Source organism: Thalassophryne amazonica, chromosome 12 (assembly GCF_902500255.1).
Source record: "Thalassophryne amazonica chromosome 12, fThaAma1.1, whole genome shotgun sequence".
NCBI lineage: Eukaryota > Metazoa > Chordata > Actinopteri > Batrachoidiformes > Batrachoididae > Thalassophryne > Thalassophryne amazonica.
Genome location: NC_047114.1, coordinates 30,385,610 through 30,413,014, shown reverse-complemented (window position 1 = coordinate 30,413,014; position 27,405 = coordinate 30,385,610). Strand labels below are relative to the sequence as shown.

Here is a 27,405-nt window from a genome sequence, read left to right as displayed (position 1 = left end):
GCCGGCCGCCAATTACGGTGGTGTAAACTGCGGCACTACAGGAAGGGGCGGGATGACACGGTGATTAAAAAGTATCAAACGCCGTTGTTCGCGTTGTCTCCGTCGTCAGGCCACTTTTCTGGGAGCGCTCCCGGAATTATACGACATGTTGAATAATTTTTTTCGACGATTCCCGGTGAAGCTGGAACCAAACCACGCCCCCGTGCGCCGGCGTTAACTATGGCGTTTGATACCTAAAACGGCCCGGAGGGGGCAAAATCTCTGCCGGGATGCTTCTGGGAGAGTTTACCGTCTATGCGTAAACGGGGCTTAAAGAAAGCAAGGTTGGAGTCCTTGGTTAAGAGGAATTTACTTTATAAAAAGGGAGATTCCTGCTTTTTCTAAATTCTAATTACTGGGTTTAAGTGCCAAAGGGGGAGGTCGGTACACCATCGACCAACCCTTTTAAACATGAGGGCTATTGGCGCCCTTGCAGATGGCGATTCTGCTGAAAGGCCAACCGTGTCTTGATTTTTATTGTTGTAAATTTTGTATATAATGGGTTTGAGGCCCAGAAAGGGGGGCTGGTGCACCCCTCCCTTTCTAAAGTAAGTTCGCTAAAGATAATTACTGGGTTTAAGTCCCTAAGGGGGAGATCGGTGCATCATCGGCCTCCTCACTTAAAACATGAGGGCTATTGGCCCCCTTGCAGACGGCGATTCTGCTAAAAGGCCAACAGGTGTCCTGATTTTTATTGTTGTAAATTATGTATATAATGGGTTTGAGTCCCAGAAACGGGGGCTGGCGCACCCCTCCCTTTCTAAAGTAAGTTTGCTAAACTAGGTTTAAGTCCCTAAGGGGGAGGTCGGTGTGTCATCGGCCTCCTCACTTAAAACGTGAGGGCTATTGGCCCCCTTGCAGACAGTGATTCTGCAAAAAGGCCAACCGGTGTCCTGATTTTTATTGTTGTAAATTTTGTATATAATAGGTTAGAGTCCCAGAAAGGGGGGGCTGATGCACCCCTCCCTTTCTAAAGGTGAGGAAAATTGGCTTCCTTGGAGACAGCGTTTCTCCTAAACTGCCAACCGGTGTCCTGATAACATGCTAATGTTTGTCTGTTGAATGAGTGAAGCCGGCGAGTGTGTTTCTTTGTTTGCCAACTGAGTGTGGCCATGTTGTATTTTCCTTTGTCTTGTCCACATGCATGGGGGGTTGAGTGTGTTCTTTGTCCACTGAGAGTGTGGTCATATTGTGTTTCCTTGTCCACTGAGTGAGTGCGGCCATATTGTGTTTCTTTGTCCACATGGGGGGCTAAGTGTGTTTCTTTGTTCACTGAGTGTGTGTGACCATGTGGTATTTCTTTTGTTTTGTCTGTGTGCATGGGGGAAGTTTCAGAACAGCAGGGGAGGAGAATTAGCTGACGAGCTAAAATTACCAGTTATAAACTGCTGAAATCCTCATTTTTCTGATTATTTGTTTTTGGGGGATATTTTGGGCCAGGAATTGATACTGGTATTGCAGGTTCATTTGTCGTGGAATGTGAGTGTGATTCAGTCTTTGTTTGTCTTTGACCAGTTGCACGCGCAAGATTAGCCTAACCGATAGCAGCCATTCAGATAACTGGTCTTAAATAACCAACGTGGTTTTGCATCCAATGATATAACTTCACATCAATCAAGCGGATAGCCTATCGGACGGGAACAAAAGTATCCGCTTGATGATAGTTGAACTTAGAATATGTTATATATAGTTAGATTTGGTACAACGCTATAATATCATTTGCACTTGGTGTTGCAGCCCTATGTCATGTTTGGTTTGAAAAAAAACAATTTTTTCCTATAAACATTCCTATAAACAACTGGGTGCTAAAAAAAATTAAAATTAAGAAATTTAAAATAAATAAACAATTGGGTGCTTAAAATAAAAATATGGACTAATCCATATAATAATAATAATATATTATTATTATTATTATAGTAAAAATAAAAAAGATAGCACTACAAAAAAGAGCTAAAAAGGAAAAGAGGAAAGAGAAGGAAGAGTGCAAGTAACAGCCTAAAAGGAGCTAAAAGAACAGAAGAGGAAAGTGATGAACAAATAAGGTGTGCAGAGAGAAGTCGTTAATGTGGGATGATTCAAAATCACTGTGGGAAGAGAACAAAATGCGAAGGAACACGCAAAGTGACAATAAAGAAGACAAGAAGATCGACTCGTAACTCATATAATCTTATGAGAGGGGAATTGCTTAATGTGGTTGTGAAGTTTCTGTTGCAGGATCCAATTTGATGTGTGACCAGAACCTGTGGAGGTAGAAGTCTGGGTTTTGAGGAAGCAACACAAACAGCCTGAAGGAAAGGGTAAGTATTGGTAAGTATGCGTTGTGGTAAGAGAGTTACACTTAGGATAAGAGAATGCGATTACTGATTATTATTATTATTATTATTAATATCAATATAATTAATTGAAGTGTTATTATGTAGAATAGTATGCAAGTTTCTTTGGCTATTGTTATGGCCATATGGTACCAGGGAAATTGCATGTGAAGTAATAATGTATGTATACATTTATAATTATAAACTGTTTATGGAGCTCCTAGATTAATTATGAATATTTCTGTAGATCCACTAATAGACATCTATGATACAATAAGAATATAAGCTTTTATTTGTTTGCAGACATATTGCTAAATATAATCATGATGAAACTACTAATTTCAAACCAGTTTGATATTTATATTGATATTATAGATTATATGAATAGTTTATTTCTTTCATTTCCTACATATATAAAATACATGTTGCCTTTTTGTGTCTGTTGATGGACCGTGAGGCTAGAAATTTTGTAATGTTTCATATATAATGTTATGTGCCGACGCGGGTTGAGGAGCGGACCTGCGTCTGACTGAACCCAGTGCTAAATAACCAGAAAGCGGTTCCAAAAACAAAACATTTATTTCCCTTTCTGTGCAATAATTGTGTACAACATAAGATATGGCTTGTCTGGCGGAGTGAAGGATGGCGCGCTCTCCAGCGCCCAAAGGGATCGAAGCCCGGGGCTTCTGGACTCAAATTCACCGCCAAACACCCCCCAGGTGGACACGACAAACTGACTCTGTGAAGGATAGAAGAGGTGAGGTAAGTCAACAGTTACAACTAATATCCTTCAAAGGCACACACTATCAGCAACACATTCAGGTCTGACTTTAAGCTTTATGTAAATGAGCAGCTTCTCACAACAGGTGGAGGATCATCAGTCCGCACGCCACGGCCGTGAGAAGCGAGCTACACAATTCTCATCAATGTTCAAATATACTGCGTAACAAAATACCAAATTACTATTAACACTTATTCAGACAATCACCTCTGATGTGTGCTGACAGCATGTGTCCCTCACCCGTCCTCCTTCACAGGCACGATGTGTCAAACCCAGGCGCGGTCCTCAGCGTCTCACAAACGAACGTCACAAGGTCGAGTTCCCGGCAATTCTGCTTGAACCACTCATGGCTTAAATGCAGAACGCCATCTAATTATCTGCTTCAGCTGAAAGTCCTTAAGTCTGCACGTGAGCATCATCCACAGGTGCTGCGAGTCATTAGGCCTGCACGTGGACATCCTCCACAAGTGCAGCCAATAATGTTGATGAGGGTGAAGGATTCATCTGCCAGCACCTTCTCCACAGAGAAAAAACCAGTTTGCATACCACCTGGAGAGCAAAGAAAAGAAAACAACACAAAAACATCCAGCCAAACCCCCCAACACACAACATATAAGTAATGATGACGATAAATAATCAAATATTAGGAATACATACATGGCTAAAACCCATGTTAAAGATATTAAATAAGACTGTCGATGGGAAGACAGTTGTTAAATAATAATATGCTTCTCCACACAACATGCACATGTTGGTAAAAGGAAAATAATTAAGAAAAAATAATAAAATAAAAAAGAAATTAAGAACAAATTAAGAAACAGACAATAATAAAAGTACAAGCCAAAAGTAAAAAATAAAGAATAGATAAATAAAATATATTGCTTGACAACTAACCATCCCTGACTGAAATTGTTTATTTTATAAAATCGATCTTTGACAGGAAGCCACTCAAAGTCTGACTAGTATTAGGGATGCACCGACCCAGTTTTTGACTTCTGATCCGATACCGATACCTGAATGTGGATATGTGCTGAAACCGATATTTTTTCCGCTCCAATACCAGAGTTCGGTTTGCTTTAATATTATTATTATCATTATTGTTGATTTTATAAGGATTCTCTTAAAAAAGAGACCTAAAATTCAGCTACAATTTGCCAGAAAGGGCATAGAAGATGCACGCTTAGATTATCGTTATGGGAGACATATGTTTACATTGTCAAAGCAAGTGTTAAGAATAAAAAAATTTAAAATTAGGTCCTCTCTCTCTCTCTCGTGGTTTCCATGCTGCGCAAACTTCAAACTTTTTGGAAGCACAAAGCCTTTCAACTCTAGAATAGGTGTATCATCAGCAGTGCACACGCGCAGAACTTTGAGGACTTTTTCCCTTTTCAGCAGACAGAGTCTCTTCTCCTCCTCAGCTGCATGCTGAGGTGGCTTTTCATGACGTTTAACAGCCTCGGAACAGTGATGCGGTCGGTCCCATCCCTAACTAGTATACCATGTTTGCTTGGAGTATTTAATACAATCTTGGACAGAACCATATAAACTTCAAAATTTCTGAAAATTACTACAGAAGGTAGACAGGATTTCTCAAGAACTTGTCACCCACAGATCTAACAAGGCCATTTTCAGAAATGAACATAATATCTGCAATCTTTCTCAGGGCCACTCGAGCCAAACCTTTGACATCCACAGAGCTGAGTGTATATTCAAGATGGACTGCCTTATCTGTTTTATAAATGTTTGAATCATTAACACTCACAAAACTATTGTATTCTACAAAACGAATGTAAATCCTATGTTTTTTGCTTCAAAAGAAAGCTATATGAATTATTAGTAAGATCATAATAGAAATTATGTTTAAAGTAAAAAATAAGCTTCTACCACAACATGTCCAGACTTATTTAAAACGAGGGACTACAGTTAAGGAACTTTTTTATTATTTCAGAAATCAAAGATTCAAACTAGCCTTTACTATACCTATAGCCTTTAATATACTCTTTTTGCCTTTAAATGACAGATCAAATTTTGAGACATAATTTTTAGATATTTAAATGAGATTTTGAAGACCCCATTTTGGTAGGACTAGCAGGGTTAAATCATCAGCGTAAACCAAACAATTAACATAATTTTCCCCAAGATAATATCCAATACCACTTTCTTTAACCTTAATTAACAGGTCATCAATGTGTACAGAGAACGGAATGGGAAAAACAACATAGTGAATTTTACTTTAAGTACCTGATTGGTGGACATAAAAAAATGACAACCTAAGTACAATAGCAGAAATGAGTCATTCCATGAAAATGGCACAATTTGAATCCCTCTCAGCTCTTGAGGTGTACTTCATCTACTGGGTCACTGAAATTTATATTTAAACAGCTTGATATAAACTTTGAAATATGTCCTCTTTAAAACATTGTAAAAACATTAACTAAATTTAATTTTTTTTATGAGAAATAAAAACATTTTCTCAGTTGACACCACCTATTTTGTCATGTCCCTCATGACATCAATGAAAGTATACCTTGAAAATACCAAATAAAAAAAAATATATAAAAGTCTAAATTTTGATATCAACCAGAACATTTAATTGTACTCTTTTGCTGGTGATGTTTTTGTTTTAATTAATTGTTACCTGATCCTGAAAGAAGGGAGAGATATCTGCAAAGTGAACATGAGAAATGGAAAAAGAATGTAGAGGTAAGGCAAAAGAAAGCGATCAAAGACCTGAGTGAAAGAGTAGTCCAGATCAGGACAATCACCCAGAGCAGCTCCGCAGCAGAGATCTTCGAGGTTAGGCCAATGTTGTCGATATGCTGTTGAAGTTATTTTTAACTTTACGTTAATAAAACTCAATTCACTTTGCAATTTATATCTATTGTTCTTCTTATGGCTGCATAATGAAATATAATGCTAAAAGAATCCTGTACACTGAATTTGAGAGTAATGTTTGTTGACTACTGTCTAAAATGTTGATAGCTATCATAAGATCATTGATTTTTACAATACTTCAACTACAGTACATTTTTGATGGAAAAAACCCCAAGAGTGCTTTCACACATAAGCACATTTCAAGATTTAGGATAAAAATGGGAGAGTTTATGTTGTTTTTATATTTAAAATTATTGAATCATGGTGGGGGACATCTGATTTCCATTTAATGACCATATTTATACAGCTTCCAAAGTGCACATAACGAGGTTGAAGAATAACAGAGACCACATTTTGAAATGATGACCAAAAATAATAATGAAACTAATGTCTGAGATAGGGAAATATTTTTGTGATAGTTGAATATGTCCTTAATGCTGCAGAATGGAGAGACCTGGTTTAAAACCAAACTGCAGGTCACAGCTCATCAATGCTTGTTTTTCTTTGACTAGAATAACGATAAACAATTTTTGCAATAATACTGCTCACGGAAATGGCATCATAATTATAATTGGCATTATAATTATTTGAAATGGAGATCATACTCTTATATTTTATTATTTCAGAATTGGACTCAATAATAAATCCATCTTGTTTTTATACAAATACTGACATAATGACCTGGGTCTCAATTTTATTGATACCGCTATAGCGAACAAGATTCCCTTAAACCCTCCCCATTTCAAATGTACGAAATTGAAGCTCTGTTTTGAGTCTCCAGGTGATGCTGAAACGGATTCGCCTGAAGAATTGGACCCTGGTGCCATTGGACCGTATGCTGTGGAGACATCACCTCCCTTCCACCTGATATAGACAGAATAGGGTCTACATTAACTGATCTCACATTGTTGCTAAAGCTATCACATGGTTACACTGCGCTCATGGGCTCCTCAGAAATGTTTAATTATATTCTATCCTGTCTTTCTGATTCTGTTTAATGTTTATTTCCACCGTATAGCCACACAGAGTTAGCTGTAGCATGGCCCAAGCAGAGGGTCTCCCCTTGAGTCTGGTCTGCTCGAGGTTTCTTCCTCAAATCACCAAAGCTTGAAGTTTGTCGTTCATTCATTCAGAGGGAGTTTTCTTGCCACTGTCACCACCTCTCCTGGCTTGCTCTTGGGGTAGGTAAGGTTAGATCTTACCTTTTTTAGTTGTGATTTGATGCTACATAAATGGAAAATAAATTGAAATTGAACTAATTAAAATTGTACTAGCTACGGGCACATGGACCTTCGGGAGTTTTTGTTATTTTCATATTTTAATTGTAATTTTTTTCTTTTTTTCTTCTTTTCTCATTTTATTTGTTTTGTTTTTTTGTTTTTGCACCTCATTTTTATTCATTTTTTTTCTTCTTCTTCTTCTTTAGTGACGTGACTAAGTTCATGTCAACAGGGGGAGTTGTAAGAGTGTTCCATGATGCATCTTTGTATTTTGCAAAACTATCAGATCCTTTTACGGCTGTCTAATTGATAAAACCATCTGATCTTTTTATATATGTTTAATTGATAAAACCAAAGTATTCATGTCTATTTGGAAAAAGAATCAGCATGATGGAACACTGTTTTTATTGCGTGAAACTACACTACATACATAAACACACACTATAAGAGTTTTACATAACAACCATGAACACAAAAGACACAAAGACACCGCCCACTTTCACCACCCTGCAGCCAGCTCACATAGACACCGATTCAAGCCAGGTTCAGGACCACGCATATGGGGGTGACTTAGGCTGGTTATAAAAGTTAGAGAACAAAGAAAGTCTGGGTTCGTTGTTCCTGGTGTTTGCGGCCAGGTCAAGATCCCAGCGCTGAGATAACTCTATACCGGTGCAACAACTCTTTTCAATACAACATCTAAACTTTGAAGTCCGTTTACTGTCCAGTTCTTTTTGGAGGTCTCACAGTGATAAAAGAACCTAACAGAAAGTAGTAAGGAGTAATGAAGATGTTTAAGGGAAATGTATCGGCGTAAAAGTATACATTTTATTGAGGAAATGTAGTGGAGTAAAAGTGAAATTTGCCTTAAGCACAGCATTACAACACTGGTTAACAAGCTGCATCTCTCTTTGGCATGAGAGCAGCAGCACCTCAGAGAAACAGGTCCTGAGGAGGGTGGTGAGGTCAGCTGAGAGGACTATTGGCGTCGTGCTGCCACCTGTTGGGGATCTGGCCAAACAACGCTGAATGACAAGGGCAAAAAAATGTCATCAGGGACTCAACACAGCCCACCTGCTCTCTCTCCTGGGCTCAGGCAGCCTAGGGTGCAGGTCTGCATGGTTCTGTGACAGTTTCTTTCCAACTGTGATCAGATTACTGAACGGCACAACACTCTAAATACAGCAATCTAAAGGAAAATAGTTTGTGCAATTATTTGGAATGTACAACCCCAATTCCAATGAAGTTGGGAAGTTGTGTGAAATATAAATAAAAACAGAATACAGTGATTTGCAAATCCTCTTCAACCTATATTCAACTGAATACACCACAAAGACAAGATATTTAATGTTCAAACTGATAAATGTTTTTGTTTTTGTTCAAATATTTGCCCATTCAGAAATGGATGCCTGCAACATATTTCAAAAAAGGTGGAACAGGGGTAACAAAAGACTGGGAAAGTTGATGAATGCTCAAAGAATACCTGTTTCCACAGGAGAACAAGTTAATTGGAAACAGGTGAGTGTCATGATTGGGTATAAAAGGAGCATCCCCAAAAGTCTCAGCCGTTCACAAGCAAAGATGGGGCGAAGATCACCACTTTGTGAACAACTGCATGAAAAAAAAATAGTCCAACAGTTTAAGAACAATGTTTCTCAATGTTCAATTGCAAGGAATTTAGGGATTCCATCATATACAGTCCATAATAGGTGGAGAGAAGGTGGAGAGAAAGCTGCAAGACAACGACATGAAGGAGGTCTGGGATGCAATGAAAACCATCACAGGCTGCAAAAGCAAAGAGCTAAGGAGACTCCACCCCAGGAAGGCAGCAGGCCCGGATAAAGTGTGTCCCAGAATGCTTAAGGCCTGCGCCAACTAACTGGGGGAGCCCCTCCAGCATGTTTTCAACCTGAGCCTGCGTCTCAGAAAGGCCCCAGTCACATGGAAGACATCCTGTGTCATTCCAGTTCCTAAGAAGGCACACCCGAAGGAGCTGAATGACTACAGGCCAGTCACTTTGACATCCCAAGTGATGAAGACCATGGAGCGACTGCTGCTGAGCGTCCTCAGACCTCAGGTCAGACATGCTGAGGACCCACTGCAGTTTGCATACAGGGAGAAGGTGGGAGTGGAGGACGTCATCCTCTACCTCCTTCACAGGGCCCACTCTCATCTGGACAGGGGTAACAGCGCTGTGAGGGTCATGTTTTTTGACTTCTCCAGTGCCTTCAACACCATCCAGCCCCTGCTACTGAGAGACAAGCTCATGGAGATGGAGGTGGACACTCATCTGGTCACCTGGATCACTGATTATCTAACTGGAAGACCACAGTACGTCAGACTCAGTAACTGCACCTCGGACACAGTGATCACCAGCACTGGAGCACCACAAGGAACTGTACTCTCTCCAGTTCTGTTCACTCTGTACACATCAGACTTCAATTACAACTCGGAGTCGTGCCACATGCAGAAGTTTTCAGACGACACTGCTATTGTGGGATGTGTGCGAGAGGGACAGGAAAGAGAGTACAGGGACCAGATACAGGACTTTGTGGAGTGGTGCAAATCAAACCACCTGCAGCTGAACATTGCCAAAACAAAGGAGATGGTAGTGGACTTCAGAAGGTCCGGGCCCACTCTGCAGCCAGTCTCCATTGAGGGGGTCGATGTGGAGGTGGTCCAGACTTACAGATATCTGGGGACACTTATGGACGATAGGTTGGATTGGTCAGCCAATACTGACACCCTCTACAGGAAGGGACAGAGCAGACTGTACTTCCTGAGGAGGTTAGGGTCCTTCAGGATCTGCCATAAACTCCTGCGAATGTTCTACCAGTCTGTGGTAGCCAGTGTCCTCTTGTCTGTGGTGGTCTGCTGGGGGAGCAGCATGAAGAGGAGGGACGCCGGGCGACTGGACAGGCTGGTGAGGAAAGCTGGTTTAGTGCTGGGAACAGAGCTGGAGACACTAACATCAGTGGCAGAGAGAAGGACCCTCTGTAAACTGCTGGCCATCATGGACAATGTTGAGCACCCTCTGCACAGCGCCATCATCAGGCAGAGGAGCTCATTCAGCGGCAGACTGCTGTCCCAGTCCTGCCACACGGACAGATTCAGGAAGTCTTTTGTCCCTCAGGCCATCAGACTGTTCAACTCTTCCCATCTCAGTAAGAAATAATCCTGTGACACATCTGTTTGACCTTTTATTGCTTTCTTTTGCACTACCAACACTGTTTACACTGCTTACTTCTTTGCACAACCTACACTGTTCACATTGTGTACTGTTTACATCTGTGCTACCTCCTCACTACTGCACTACTACATTTACTCCTCCGTCATATTCTCTGAGACTGGATGCTGCACTTGCACACAAATTTATTTTATTTTTAGTTAGTAGCTTTTATTGATTAGTCCATTTTTCTTTTATTTACTTAACCCTATTTTGTGTGTCTGGTGCAATGTGTGTGTCTTGTCTAATGTGTAAGCTGCTGGATGCCTTGAATTTCCCTCTGGGATCAATAAAGTATCTATCTAGCTATCTATCTATCTAATATAATCAGAAGATTCAGAGAATCTGGGGAACTTTCTACACGTAAGCGGCAAAGCCGAAAACCAACATTGAATGACCGTGACCTTCGATCCCTCAGGCGGCACTGCATTAAAAACCAACATTGTGTAAAGGATCTTACCGCATGGGCTCAGGAACACTTCAGAAAAGCATTGTCAGTTAACACAGTTCATCGCTACATCTACAAGTGAAAGTTAAAACTCTACCATGCAAAGCGAAAGCCACACATCAACAACATCCAGAAATACCGCCGCCTTCTTGGACCCGAGCTCATTTGAAATGGACAGATGCAAAGTGGAAAAATGTGTTGTGGTTTGATGAGTCCACATTTCAAATTGTTTTTGGAAATCATGGATGTCGTGTCCTCTGGACAAAAGAGGAAAAAGACCATCCAGAATGTTACCAGCGCAAAGTTCAAAAGCCAGCATCTGTGGTGGTATGGGGGTGTGTTTGTGCCCATGGCAAGGGCAACTTGGAAACAGAAAGAAAGCAAGAACCTTTATAGAAATTTTGCAGTGCGCAGAGGAAACCCTCAGACTACAGGGCCTCTTGTGTTTTGGTGAAGATGCTGGGTTTGTGTTGTCAATAGATGTATATGTGTAAGACAGACTGTCCCCTCTCACAGACACATGGCCGCTGATGACAGCCTCCCAGAGGATTAGCTACGAGGAGCAGTAAGTCTCCTCACACAGGTGCGATATATAGTATGTCCTGCTCCAGCCTCAGTGGAAAAGTGGGAAATGTTTGTCCTGGTTTGGTCATGATCCAGCAGACTCCACAACTCAAAAGTAAACATTTGAGTCTGGTCTTATATGACAGGATGTGCTGCCACTGCTGATCCAGGTATCAGACAGAACTGAACCTATGATCCTTCTAATGTGCTGCAAATGTTGCCTGGGTGATTCTTTAACTACAGGCACTATTGGCCTTGTAAATGTAATTTCCACCACACCATTGCCTTACAATATAAAGCGCCTTGGGGCAACTGTTTGTTGTGATTTGGCGCTATATACATGTGCTCTGATGTCACTGTTTATCTCCATAGAAACTACCCAAACAATCTTTCATACAAACTGTTTAAAGGGACATTACAGTGTTGTGGTGGAAATTACGGCAATAGTGTGGGACAACTACATTTTGTTTAAAAAATCACAACAGTTGTATGACATTGAATACCCCAATTATGTTTTGATTATTTTACTGATATTTTATTCAGAGATATTTTAAAACATTAGAAAAAATGTTTTTTACCATTCATTTTTATAATTGAAGATCAAATGTCTGGGTGTGGGACAAGCACAAAACGGCAATATTTGCATATAATGATGCTGAAAAAAGGTGAAAAAGTCATCATAGACTACTAGAACAAATTTCTTAAAACACTTTCATTGTAAAGATAACTATAAAAGTGTGAAATTTCCCCTTTTTTCTGTTTTTCATACAATATGATCAAAGGACATAAGTGCCTGTAGTCTAAGAATCACCCACTTCCAGGTTGTGTCTGTGTGGACGCCCGCAGCCTCCGAGCCTTCACTCCGGCACTATGTTAAGTCACGACTCTCTCCAGACTGTTTTTGAAGAAAAAAAAAAAACCTGACATGTGACTTGGTAATCAGTTAATAAGATGAGCAACACTTCAAATGATGATTTGGTAAATGTCAGAGTGTTTTTCTGTCTCTCCTTATTTCCACAGTACTTGATGAAGTTTTGGCTTTTATTTCCTCATCACATTCAGTATCTAACAAATTGTTAAAGATATCAACATGGCAACAAATGTATTTGATTCTTGTTGTGAAATTCTATATTTGGTCTTTAATCTTGGCCACCACCTTGGCCTTTAAAAATTGAATTTCTTTTAATTTTTTTTGGCCCCAACTCTGCAACTAATTGAGCTAGACAGTACAGAAAAAAAATAAACGGTTCAACAAAAATAAAAATTCCAGAAATGCTGTGTCCTATATAACACTTTAAATTTTGACATGAGATCCTATCTTTTCTATACTGCACATGGACCAACCTGTTTTAATTTTCAGTTTTCACTTCCTGTTTTATTCTGATAGTTCATCATCAGTTCAGAATCATGTTTGATTCTGGTTATTTCTCTAATTATCCTCTCATGTATTTTAGTATTTCTCTTCCGCGTCCCTGTGCCAGAACATCTTGTGTCACGGCCAAGTCTTCATAGTAAATTTTGCAGAGTAAAATATACTCTGCCAGAATAACATTTGATCCCAGTCCAAATAGACATAAATACACTCTATTATAGAGTGAAATCAGCAGGGGTGGTGGCCAAGTGGTTAATGCGCTTGGTTTCAGTTCTGAAGGTTCTGGGTTCAAATCCCACCCCTGCCACATTTCTCCATGTAATGTGGAGTTGCGTCAGGAAGGGCATCCGGCGTAAAACCTGTGCCAAATCAACATGCAGATCCACCTTGGATTTGCTGTGGCGACCCCGAGTGCAAACAAGGGAGCAGCCGAAGGGACTTACTTACTATAGAGTGAAATCAGCTCTACTGTCTTGTCAAATTTTTATTTTTCAACTCTAATAAGAGTAATTCACAGCATGATAGAGTTAATTTTACCCTGTGATAGAACTGATTTAGCACTGTGATAGAGTATATTTAACTCTATTTGGACTGGGACCAAATATTATCCTGGCAGAGTATATTTTACTCTGCAAAATTTACTGTGTTCTCAATATAATGTTTTCCATTGACACGTGTCACCTGCAGCAATGTTAATGATAAGTTAAAAACTGTTCATTGTCAACCAAACCAAAAATGCTTGTGTTGCACAGCCATGGTGAGCTCTGATGCAGAGTTTTTCTTTTTCTGCTCAGGCTAGAGAATGTGATTAGTGTTTGCAATTTGTTTGCATTAAAGCACAGGTTGTGAAGCATCTGAATGTCATGGGCTACATTTTGGATGTATGTTTGTTTTGCTTTTCTGAACACATTTCATAGTCCTCTATTTCTGGGTCATTTCCCTCCATGTCATTTAAAAAAGGCTCACTCTCTGTTCCTTTGTTCTGTGATTTTTATTTTATGTATGACAATTAGACAATATGACAATTAGACAATTTTTACAAACAGCTCGAATGTGGTCATCTGCACTCCACTATTGTGCCAAGAGCGCAAATAGTCCTGCCTTGTCTAAGTGCCCAGCAAGGGGTGTTGGATGTTCATGTGTGGAACCTGGAATTTGGCCGACACCTGCCGAGAGAGGGGTCGAATGGGCAATCATAGGGCACTTGCTGTCTTTCGGCCGCTGGTGTGTGCGAATGGTTGTGGTGACAGCTGTACAAAGCATTTGAGACGGCTCCGATTTTTCCCGAGTGGCATGCAATTCCCTCTTCATGCGGTAGTCGGCTTCAGTCATGTTATGTGTGAAGGGGCCCTCGTCGGGTCACTTAGTAAAATTATAGTTACTGGAAGCACAAAAGCGCCAAAATTTTCACATGGCTTGCTTTGGTTGTGCCTTTTAACATTAGACAGGGAGCCATTCTGAACTCTTACATGGATTCCCATAAAAATTTTAACTCTAAAATAGCTGACACAAACAGACACAAAAAGCATATTTTTGTATCTACACATCATAAGAAAAAAATGTCAATCTATTTTTAGGCTCAAGGAAACAAACAGAAGTCACCAATTATCCATCTTCATGATGAAGTGGCATAGAGGAGGATTTTCTTAAAAAGAAGACCTGAAAGTTTAGCTACAAATTGCCAGAAGGTACATCTGAGATGCAAGCCTGGACTTGATCTGTTTTAGTGAAAGAAAATTCTTCTCTGCTCTACTCCACTTCATAGTGGAGTAGAGCAGTTATCATTCATACTCTCTTAAAAATGGCCAAAAAAAGCAAAAATTCTGCCAGGGTATGTAAACTTTTGAGCACAACTATGTTTTTTTTTTTTGGTCCATAATTAACAAATACAGGTTTTCTAACAGCCAAAGCCACAGATTTTTAACAGCAACATTTTTTAGGGGGCAAATGCACTTCAAATCCTTGTTAAATTTGATTACATTATTTTGGCCTCAAGTGTGTATTTATATGTTATGAATCTTTGCCAAGATGTAATGTGTGTTCAATGTAGCTAATCCAAAATTTTTTGAAAGATGTGTGAATACTTTTTGGATGACACTGTATTAACTTTGCCATTCACCCTATTGATGTATCCCATAATACCTTGCGCGCCAGAGTCGCTGCAGTCAAAACAACATAGAGAATCCACATGATGACAATTGTAAATGAATATCAGACTACAAAAATGTAATTTTTTATGCTTTTCATCATGTTAATAAGAGACTGCACGCATGATACTCTGAAAAATTGCTAAAACAATTATAACAAATAATCGTGTCTGCCTCCTTTAATTTGCATGGAATTTAATAAACACAAAACCGAATTTCAGCCATATTATATATATAATAATCACAAAGCTTCACACCTTCATGTGTAAGTTTTTTTAGAATCAGTAATGTATTGCAAATATAGTTATCAGCGATTAAAAATTTTAATTGCATGATTTCCACAATTAATGTTGATTAAATGCATTGTTATACGCAAAATTCAAAAATGAATTCAAAAGTAGTGTATACCCAGTGGTGCACATAACTGGTACTCATGGTGCTCATGTGTGCTAAACATCATTGATGCACAGCAGAGGAAAACGCTCCCTACAATCTGTCATTGCTTTACTCTTATGAAGCGCTTCCCTCGTGTTTTCTGCTACGCATCATTTATTTTTAGCAAGCACAAGCACAATGAGTACCAGTGCAGCTGTGCGTATAGCACAGTTTTACTTTGAATGTTCTGCCATATGAATAAAAGCATAGGCGGCACCAGTGGGAGACAGAACTCCCCCTGGATTTGTCATAGCACCCCAAGAAAACAATTCCTCATTTATTATTTTAATTTCATTTCAGCCCATGTTTTTAAGGCCTTGTCGACACTGAAAATGAACTTCTCCTACACAGTCTTTTTCTTTGTCATTTTCAAAAAGTGTTCCATTCAAGAAATGTCTCAGTTCTCACAGATCCAGTGAAATCACATGAAAATGCTGGAGTACATATGCCAGGCCTCAACGTAGCTCTGTAACGACCTTGCTGTATACACAGCAGAATTACTGGCGATATGCCTGGCACTGCGCTGGGTGACTGCTCATGACATAAAGAATGCAGTAATAGCATCAGACTTAAGTGCGGCGTTACTCAGCATTAAAAACATACAGTCTGACACTCGACAAGACCTTGTATATGGCATAGTTTCCTCGGCAAATAAGCTCAGGAGCTCTCGCAGCATTTATATGGGTCTCAGCTCATATCGGGGTTAGAGGAAATGAGCTGGCTGATAAGTTTGCTAAACAAGCAGCAGGGACATCCACTATAGATGTTGACATCAGACACAGTAGAGCTGAACTAAAGAGTTTGATCAAAGCTAAAGGCATCAGCAAGTGGCAGCATCTATGGGATGCTGGGCACACAGGACGCCACTTTTATGGTATTCAGTGTACCGTTGGCAGGGGAAGGTGTACGTACAGAAACAAAAGGAAGGAGGATGTGTTTTCGAGACTGAGGTTTGGTCACACAGGACTGAATAGCTCACTGTTTAAGATTAATGAACATGCTGACGGAACCTGCGACTGTGGTAACAATCAGGAGACCGTGGAAGATGTTCTTCTACAGTGTCCAAAGTACCAACAGCATAGACAACTACTGTCCCGTCAGATGCAGATGAGACAGGTGGACCTCATCTTTACAGAACATACTTCAGCTAGGGTCTGGTGGGAGCTGGTTCAAATACTTTTATGAATATCTGAAGAAGATTACTTAGTTTTTATTTTTATTGTTTTACCTCTTTTTATTTATGTATTTGATTTTTTTATTCATTTTTAATTATTTATTCAATTTTATGTTGACTTGTTTTATGTAAGGAGCCTTGAGACGGCTTTTGCTGCGATTTAGCGCATTATAAGCTAATTAAATTAAATTAAATTACTACACAGAATATGAGTCGACGGCTGTTTTTTATTTGGTTTAGTTTGGTTAGACTCCTGACCAACACTGCATTCCAGTTGGTGGCGGTAATGCTCCATAGAAGCTGGTTGCCTACCACCATTAAAGAAGAAAGAAGAAGAAGAAGAAGAAGCGCCGAAACGTTTCTACCAACAATACAGAAGAAAACGTGGGGCTAACAATTTGTGCTAACAACAAAAGCTAAAAGTTTCGGAGTCGGCTCACGGATTAAATAAAGTCTTTTAATCTGACTTGTTCTGTTCCCAGGATTCATCATCGCAGATGAAAACTGTTCTCTACACGATACTCTTGTTCTGCGAGAGCAACAGCGGGCGCACGTTGTAAAGTTGTGGCTTTTGCAGAGGGAATCTCACACGTGCCGTCATTTGTTGGCGATTCTCAGACCGACGTCTTCCACAGTTTGTAGAAATCCATTTCATTGTCGCATTTGCGAGCCTCTCTCTCGCCTTCTACTTTCAATACCTTTTCAATTTACAGTTTGTACAAAATTTAATGTTCTAACTAGTCAAATTCTATTCTTCCACAGCAGACCCGATGCGTTCCCGAAGAAACAAGAGAGTAGCTGGTGGCAGTGATGCTGTTGTACAAAACAGAAGCAGAAAACGACGTAAAATGATTGGAAAAGACGTAAGTTTCTTCAAACATAGAGTTAAACATTATTACTGTATAATTGAGATATATCTGATTTTAACATGGTTTTCATGAAAAGCCTGTAGCATACAACACTTATAAACAGAAAACTGAAACTACTCTAAAATGTATAAAATTATACACAAAACACAACCACAGAAAATTGTTTATAAATTTATAAAGGCAAGTTTGCATATTATTGAAATTTGAAACATAATAATTTGTAAATAATACTTATTTTATTTCAAGTAGCAGGGGTTGTGGCCAAGTGGTTAATGCACTTTGTTTCAGTGGAGAAGGTTCCAGGTTCAAATCCCACCCCTGCCACATTTCTCCATGTAATGTGGAGTTGCGTCAGGAAGGGCAAACGGCGTAAAACCTGTGCCAATTTAACATGCAGATCCACCTTGGATTTGCTGTGGCGACCCCGAGTGCAAACAAGGGAGCAACTGAAGGGACTTATGCTGCGTTTACACATAACGACGACAAGTCACGAATGCCACGAAGTACACATTCTTGGCCGCTGTTCACGAATGTGATGATTCGGGGCAGAGGAACTGGAACTGCTGCAACCTGTTACCACACGTTACGATTAATGGCATGTGTTGCTGGAGAATTATCAGGAACCATTACGCACGGTCAAGAATAGTGTTCCGTGTTGTTGTACGCTATTGTGCGTAACAGCGCATCGTTAAGTTCTGCCACGAGGTGAATTGTCTCCACACACACATCCATAATCATCCAACCGAATTCAGATCGCTCCACTTTTTCAGAAGAACTTTGTGACTGCATGCATAGTTGGGCTCTGTGCCATGGAGTGGCGCAGAGAGGAGGAGGAGGACACTTGTCTGGCTTCATGTGGCATCAGGCACATGCAGCAGGTGGAACACCTGCAGGAGCACGCTGAAGAGCACTGAAATTAGACTTTTAGCTGACTTGGTGTCAGCAATCAAACCGACTGCGATGCAACAGGGTTTAATTGTGCACGCACTTCTTCCTCCGCCAGACTGGAGGAGGTGCAGAGATGTCTGGCTGCATGTGAGTCTCCTCTCGCTCCTCTGGTTGCTCAGACTCGTTCTCCCGCTCATCGGTTACAACAGCAGGTGGAACACCTGCAGGAGCATCCTGAGGAGCTTCAGCAGGAACTGTGGAACGACATTTGGAGCCGAGTTTAATTGTGCGCACGTGACAGAAAACTGATTTGTCGTGGCGTGCAGTGAAATGTGACGCCGCGTTACAAGTCGTGTCAACACTTGAGAGTTTCTGTGTCACTTCATAATAACGTGACAGTTTGGGCTCCAAGAACCATCACAGGAACCACTACGAACGTTGTCATGTTCTATTCATCAAGACGGATCAATACGCTCAGTTGCGACCTCCATGACGTGAGACGAAATGAGGGTGGTGTGTGACATTCGTGGAAGATTTTTTTGAAAGGCAAAAACATGCTCCACGAATATCAAGAATATCACGCACCAACACGCACTATTAAGAAACCTATTCAGATGCGTTAAGTCACATTAAGAATGTCAGGAATATGTCACGAATGACAGAAAAATGACATTCGTAACGCGTCTTGGTTATGTGTAAACGCACCATTACTTTACTTATTTTATTTCAAGTAGTAATTAATACCTATTAATCATACAAGAAATGTTGCATTGTTTTGCAGAAGGAATGGTGCCTCTTCTGTTTTAATGTGGGTGAGCGATCCTTGTACAGTGTCCCAAAGTCATGGGTGTCTTCGTTCAAGAACCTAAAGAAGCCTTTAGGTGGTGGGCGTTATAAATTATTCTACAAGTGTTGGTGGCCAAAAGAAGACAGCAGTGAGGCTACTGCATCCAAAATGAAGATGCTTGTAAGAAATTGTTCGGAACCTGACTTTGACCAATGGACACAACGCAGAGGCAAGCCATTGGGAACATTCCTGGAATTAGAGAAGTGTGAGGCAGCACTTGCTAAACGAGAAGGTCTGTCTACAAGTGAAAGTGAAAATAATGGAGAGGAGTCCGCAGAGATCTCGCCACCAGGGAGAGCTCAGGCAAGAAGCCAAGACGATGTGGCTGATCAGGATAATGAAACGGCAGGTTGGTATTAATTTAGAAAATGTGATAATTGTAATTCGTTTGACAGAAATATTTCTGTTTGTGTGTGCATGAAATAAAGAAAAGTGTATCCTTCCTCTCTATATACATAACTTTTTATGACCATGATTAAAATATATACGCTGTGTGTTACTAGGTGTTCAGGAAATTGAAGTTTAAGTAACATGTTAGTGCACAGAAAGAGACTGTGAAAATAAGTTTATGATTCAGTTATGTTTTTGCATTGCCACAAATGTTTTATATTTCTGTGTGAATATTATTGATTGTAACTTTGGTTACTGCCATAGAAGGTTTTACATGTGTAATTATTTCAACTTGTTTGTTTGCCCTTTACAAATGTGACCAATAATAATAATTTTTTGGGGTTTTGTTTATTTTTCTTTTCAAAAGCAACCATGTCTGTTGTCATAAAAGCTGCCACATCAGTGAATCCATCCAACCAACCAGTTGAGCCTGAGCCAAACACCATTTCAATTCAGTTTAATTTCAATTTAATCATCTTATAATGCACCAAATCACAACAAAAGCCATCTCAAGGTGCCTCACACAGAATAATTCAACACAAAAATTAAATAATTAAAAATGAATAAAAAATTCAAATTCATAATTAAAAACAAAAGTAAAAGAATAAAACAGATTAGAAAAATAAAAACTATTCATAAGAAAGAGAATAAAAATGGGTTTCAAGTCTTGACTTAAAAATGCCCACAGACTCCAACTGCCTCACGGCCGCAGGATGACTGTGCCAGCACTTCAATCACACCAACAGCCCGATCAGTCTAAATCAGAGAATAGTAGTGAATCCACAGGGTTTGTATTATTATGTTTAAATGAGATTGTACAGCGACTTTTAATAGTTTATTTTCTTTTGGCGTAGAAACATCAGATAGTCTTGACTGGGAATCGAGACCTTCTGAACGTGCCTGGCAGTTGTGTGATGACGTGTCTGGCAGACAGCAGCAGTTGACAAATTCTCTACAGGACGCTCTAGAGTCTACAAGTTTTCATATACTGTAGATTGAAATAAATTGTATTGATGTAAGAACTCTGGGGTGATCATAATATAGAAGTTTAGTGATTATGCATCTTGCACATTCTCTTGTCTAGCCAATGAGTGGTTGTGCTTCCATATATTTGTAATTTTCCTGGAAATAGTGATTATATATGTCACTGCTTTTGTTTTTCAAAGGTTTGTCATCTGCAAAAAGACCTGCACCTCAGCTTACGGCACATCGTCGTTTGGCAAGTGTTTTTGCAGCAGATGCACAGCTGTCCAAGATTCCTCGTGTTGAATTGACGCCAACAGAAGGACGTGGGAGCATCATGCAGATGCTGGGCATATTGATGGCATGTTTAATTGACTCAAGTTTGACCCCTTTATATTATACAATTATAAAGGGGGGCTGTGGTGGTCTAGCACTAATGCGCTGCTAAAACACTGGCTGTGTTGCTCTGGTCCCTGTGTCACAGTTTGAACAGTCCCCTTTTATATACTGCGCATGTCATTTCACACCGTCGGCAGCAAATTTACAGATTACTGCCTTGTTTCTGCTTAAAACGGACTTTAGAATGATTTAAGAGGTTTTACTTTGTCATGGTAACAAAGTAAAACCTATGATGGTTAATAATCACATTATTCCCTTTGATTGATTTGGGTATAGAAAGTCTGAGCGCTCCCCTGTCTTTTTTTTCTTTTATGAAATAATGCTGAATTTATTTGGAAATGATTGTTGTACAAAAGCCTAGATCTGTCGCTGAGATGGATGATGACTGGAGTGCAGTTATAAGCAGAAACAATGTGAAAATCTGTGAATCACTGCTGGCGCTCCGAAATGAAGTATGCAAAAGGAGACCGCTTTTTAGCAACACCGAGTTCAAAGCCCGTGTTGTGCTGTGTGATTTGCAGTATGCGAACTAGGAGACTGTGCAACACTGTGTACGCTGCACAGCCTAACCCCTTTCCAGCTTGACTGGAGAGATATATATATATGAATGAATGAATGAAAACTGTTTATTTCGAACATTTGATACAACAACAATTACAAGATAGATCAGTAAAGACAACAACAAAAAAGTTCCTACTGTGTACCCAACATGTCCGAAAAGGGGTAGGGTGAAGCATCAGCTTATTTATCCCTACCCCTTCTTCCCCACAACCAGTAATACTCTTTGCCACATATACACATAGATTCCTACACACCTAAACCGATATCAATATATATATATATATATATACACACACACATATACACACAAACATAAATATACACCTACACATACCTACTTACATACAAAATACTATATATTTACAAGCCGAAGCAAAAAAACAAAAACACCCTAACCCTCATTACCCTTCCTCCTCCCTATACCTAGAAAAAAACATTTTTGTACCGCTGTTTGAACTGGTTCATGCTTGGACATTGCTTGAGCCCCACTCCCAATCTTCCACATCCTCACCCCACAGACAGAAATACAGAAACCTTTTAATGTTGTTCATGCCCACTGATGCTTTAAATTAAATTTCCCCCTCAGACTGCAATCCCCTGATCTGTTAAAAAACACATTTTTAATATTTGTTGGAAGTAAATTGTTTATTGCTTTATACACGATTTGTACTGTTTGAAAATGAACCAAGTCTGTGAATTTTAAGAATTTGGATTGTAAAAATAGTGGATTTGTATGATCTCTATAGCCAGTATTATGAATAATTCTTATAGCTCTTTTCTGCATTACTGATAGTGATTGTGTTGTACCTTTATAAGTATTACCCCATACCTCTGCACAGTACTGTAAATATGGTAAAACCAGTGAGCAGTAAAGAAGTTTTATTGCCAGTTTTCTTCAGACAAGTCAGGGGATGGATACATGAACATTCTTGGAAATGTTCGTGGCTAAGCGGCTTCCCCGCTTCGCCACGAAGCTCCATGTTGGTGGTGTAGCTGCTGTGCTAACCATCTCATCTGGTGCTGCACTTTCTTCTTCCCCATGGGACTCGTTGCCAGTCGGCCTGGTTGCGCTCTAGCTGTGCTGTTCCCCAGGAGTACGCACCAGCTCCACACCATTTTCATCATCTTCACCCTGTTCTGGAGCATGTGTAAACACTACTCCTGCCCAGGCCACGTTGCTCAACCACGCACATTCGCCGGTTTAAATCCTCCACTAGAGCGCACACATCTGCAGAAACTTTAACTTGCACGTTCATTCCCTGCTTCATCGCAGCCATGTCTGTACTCAGTTTTTCAATTTTTGCAAGTAAGCATGAAACATCAATACTATTAAATGACACAGGAGGCAGATCATCCAGATGATGCGACACAAAATGAGGGATTTTATGTCCAAGCTCATTTAATAGTCCAAGGCAGCTTTTGACGTTATTTACGTCTTTCTGTTCCCCCCGGTGTTGAATGAAGTGGTGTGTAGATCCCAGGCAGAGTTCAAACAGAACCTTTCTTGAGCATGCTATCCACTCGGATGAGAAGTGGCTTGTGGCTAACAACACAAGCTCATCCTGGGCCATCTTCTTCATTTTGATGACTAGAAAGTTCAAAAACTCATCCTCAACAATTAACTTTCCATCAGCCATAGTGTAAATGCTCTCTGCTCTCTTCCACAGCATGTCTTTTTCCTTATTCTCTCCCCTCAGCCCCAACCAGTCCCAGCAGAAGACTGCCCCTCCCTGAGCCTGGTTCTGCTAGAGGTTTCTTCCTGTTAAAAGGGAGTTTTTCCTTCCCACTGTCACCAAGTGCTTGCTCACAGAGGTTTTTGACCGTTGGGGTTTTTCTGTAATTATTGTATGGCTTTTGCCTTACAATATAAAGCGCCTTGGGGCAACTGTTTGTTGTGATTTGGCACTATATAAATAAAATTGATTTGATTTGATTTAAATCTCAGGCCTAAGCTTTGTTCTCACAGGAGCGGTACCAGACTCTCCACCTGTCTGCTTCTCCCGACAAGACGCCGCCATGTTGACACCAATCAAGGTTAAAGATAGATAGAGAGAGATATGAAGAGTTCAGAAGCAAAATCCAGTATCTCCAAAACCATGAATTTTTTTTTTTGTTGTACTTGGCTGTCAAGGGGACTATCGGTGTGCAAAATATGAAAGAATTTGAACAAAATTTTCATTTTATTGATGTAAGTCTGTGCATTTCTGAATATGGTTTCCTTTAAATCTCCATTTTCAACTGCATTTTTCTCCATAAAAAAAAAAATACTTCTATTTATATATATCTCTCCTCTCTCTGGCAAAAAAAAAAAAAAAATTTGACCTGACCCAACTAAAAACTGAATTTTTGTGTAGATTTGGGGGGTGAATAGGAACTTTTGTATTAAGGTAGTAACAATTGCGTATATACATTTTATGTTCCAGGAGAAGCAGAATGACCTCATTCGCAGTGTGAGCCAGCTAAATGACAAAGTTGATGCACTGCATGCTCACACATTCCCTCAAAGTGTCAATTCCCGGACATACCAGGAGAAGGAACTTGATGATGAGAACACTGCTGAGATGATCATTAGAAGAATGGCCAGCTCTAATCCAGAAGTGCGAGCTACAACCAATTATAAGCAGTGCCTGGAAGTAATGGGCCTTCCAGTAAAGTCACTTGAAGAAGTGAGTTAATATATTTTCCATTTGTCAGATCCTCTTCACTTCAACAAAATTTTGCTGTTTTTTTTTTTTTTTTTTTTTTGATTTTTACAGAGTATATTATGAAACAACATTCTGTATTTATGGTGCATTTATACCACTTCTGATCTGTTTTCTCCATTGTGGTATACCTAGCTGATAACTAACTTGAGAAAATTCTGCAACCAGTATAAACAGCTTGATAAAAATATAGGGCCTGTACGGTAGGGTGTTGGGTTGAGAATGCCAATTATGACCATGCTGCTCAAATTGTATAGTATCTTAACAGTAAAATGTGTGTCATTTCTTACGAATAACAAGGGCAATTTCAACTTGCAGCTGAAGAGTGCCAATAACACACTTGATGGAGAAGACAACGAAACCAGGCGCCGGAGGAATGCCCTCATCAACGCCTTGACTGCATACACCCCTGGAATGGGACAAGGGAAGAATACAATAACCAGGATCGTCAGGGACTGCTTGTACGCAATAGCACCAGTTTATCTCTGGCAGTGCTTCAGCAGTCAGGGAAAGTCGGGAACTGCCAAAGGCAGCCTTGCCAGGGAGCTTCCACAAATTTACAGGGTTGTCATGGCAGTTGTAATAACTATTACATCAATGGACAGTAACACTATAATTTCTACGATTGCCGCCGTAATCCGAAGCTGTCCCACCAGAGCAGAATCGAGGAAGTATAGACAGGACCATCCTGAACTTTTTCCTGACCAGAAAAAGTTTGAGAATGAAACAACTGAGGACAAAACCATAACCAACCCAGCCATTGCCATCAGCTCTATGTATGGTAGGCCTCTCTCCTCTGACGAGGACTCCAAGGAGGACATTCCAGCCTCATCTCCAGAGTGCTCTACCAGACAACAGCCTCTTATTCCAGTAATGACTCTTCAGAAGACTTGTGCAGTTCCGTCTGCACCCGGGGTGTCTTCTTCTGAATCTGAATCTGAAGAGGTACTGGAGGGGGATTATTTAGATGACTGTGTTGATGACAGCCAATCAGAGTAGAGATGCACCATGACATCTGGTCATGGCGGAATCCACTTCCAAACTGTAGGGTGTCAAATCAGTGCCAAAACCACAGGTAAAAAACCCAACCACCATAGTGCCATAAATTACCATTTCCCTCGCTCGAGGAGCAGTTTCCTCCCATGCAGAGATAATTTGCGTGTGCGCAGGTAGTATCTATGAGTGTGAAATAATATAATACGCCCAAACAGTGTGGTCTGTTGATCTGACGCCATAAACTGCTGTTTTTGTGTAAATATAACATGTTTTTCATATGTTAGGTAAAAACTAGTGAGAAATTAAAAAACGTGTAAAACTGAAAATGATGTTTTTGTAATCTTGTACCTCTGGAGTTGTTTAGAAGACACCTTGTGGACATTAGTGTGGTGACATCATTGGCTGATCTTGCCAGGTGGTAACTGCTTTGTTTCTGGACAAATCTGACATGTTTCTCATATCTGGCGGACATCGACGTGCATGCGCATCACTTTGCTTATGTACTCACGCCCTGCAGACACCGTTAAAACGTAACTAAAGTATTGTTTATGATTGACAGAGTTGAATGTATCAGTGACAGACAATACAACCCCAATTCCAATGAAATTGGGATGTTGTATAAAATGTAAATAAAAAGAATACGATTTGAACATCCTCTTCAACCTACTGTATATTCAATTGAATACACAACAAAGACAAGATATTTAATGGTCAAACTCACACTGTTTTTGTGCAAATATTTGCTCATTTTGAAACGGATGCCTGCAACACATTTCAAAAAGTTGGGACGGGGCAACAAAAGACTGGGAAAGTTGATGAATGCTCAAAGAACACCTAATTGGAAACAGGTGTGTCATGATTGGGTATGAAAGGAGCATCCCCAAAAGGCTCAGCTGTTCACAAGCAAAGATGGGGCAAGGATCACCACTTTGTGAACAACTGTATGAAAAAAATAGTCCAGCAGTTTAAGAACAAGGTTTCTCAACGTTGAATTGCAAGGAATTTAGGGATTCCATCATCTACAGTCCATAATATAATCAGAAGATTCAGAGAATCTGGAAAACTTCCACACGTAAGTGACAAGGCCGAAAACCAACATTGAATGCGCGTGACCTTTGATCCCTCAGGCGGCACCTCATTAAAACCGACATCGTGTAAAGGATCTTACCGTGTGGGCTCAGGAACACTTCAGAAAACCATTGTCAGTTAACACAGTTTGTCTCTACATCTACAAGTACAAGTTAAAACCCTACCATGCAAAGCGAAAGCCATACATCAACATCCAGAAACGCTGCTGCCTTCTCTGGACCTGAGCTCATTTGAAATGGACAGACGCAAAGTGGAAAAGTGTGCTGTGGTCTGAGTCCACATTTCAAATTGTTTTGGAAATCATGGACGTCATTTCCTCCGGACAAAAGAGGAAAACGACCATCCAGATTGTTACCAGCGCAAAGTTCAAAACCCTGCATCTGTGATGGTATGTGGGTGTGTTAGTGCCCATGGCATGGGCAACTTACACATCTGTGATGGCACCATCAATGCTGAAAGGTACATCCAGGTTTTGGGGTAACACATGCTGCCATCCAAGCAACATCTTTTTCAGGGACGTCCCTGCTTATTTCAGCAAGACAATGCCAAGCCACATTCTGCACGTGTTACAACAGCGTGGCTTCGTAGTAAAAGAGTGCAGGTATGAGACTGGCCTGCCTGCAGTCCAGACCTGTGGCACATTATGAAGCGCAAAATACAACAACGGAGACCCCGGATTGTTGAACAACTGAAGTCGTACATCAAGCAAGAATGGGAAAGAATGTCACCTACAAAGCTTCAACAATTAGTGTCCTCAGTTCCAAAGCGCTTATTGAGTCTTGTTAGAAGGAAAGATGATGTAACACAGAGGTAAACATACCACTGTCCCAGCTTTTTTTGAAACGTGTTGCAGGCATCCATTTCAAAATGAACAAATATTTGCACAAAAACAAAGTTTATCAGTTTGTACATTAACTATCTTGTCTTTGTGGTGTATTCAGTTGAATATAGATTGAAGAGGATTTGCAAATCATTGTATTCTGTTTTTATTTACATTTTATTCAATGTCCCTACTTCATTGGAATGGGGGTTGTACAATAAAGCATAATGCTTATTTCCATTGTGTCGTATCTAACTGCCATACTGTTTTCAACTTCTGTATGTAATAA

The 27,405-nt window shown here is 40.1% G+C and overlaps 2 protein-coding genes across 2 annotated transcripts; both read left to right on the top strand.

The window, feature by feature from the left end:
• The first annotated feature begins 16,919 nt into the window (after positions 1-16,919).
• On the top strand, positions 16,920-21,575 carry LOC117522098. Its single transcript, XM_034183474.1, has 5 exons — positions 16,920-16,976; positions 17,075-17,226; positions 17,355-17,455; positions 19,131-19,545; positions 20,753-21,575. The coding sequence occupies exons 3-5, from the start codon at positions 17,363-17,365 to the stop codon at positions 20,995-20,997; spliced, it is 753 nt and encodes a 250-aa protein (XP_034039365.1). The 5' UTR covers positions 16,920-16,976; positions 17,075-17,226; positions 17,355-17,362; the 3' UTR covers positions 20,998-21,575.
• A 2,178-nt stretch (positions 21,576-23,753) lies between these two features.
• LOC117522030 lies at positions 23,754-25,893 on the top strand. Its single transcript, XM_034183397.1, has 2 exons — positions 23,754-24,175; positions 24,530-25,893. Exons 1-2 carry the CDS (start codon positions 23,924-23,926, stop codon positions 25,208-25,210), a joined length of 933 nt encoding a protein of 310 aa, XP_034039288.1. The 5' UTR covers positions 23,754-23,923; the 3' UTR covers positions 25,211-25,893.
• The last annotated feature ends 1,512 nt before the right edge of the window (positions 25,894-27,405 follow it).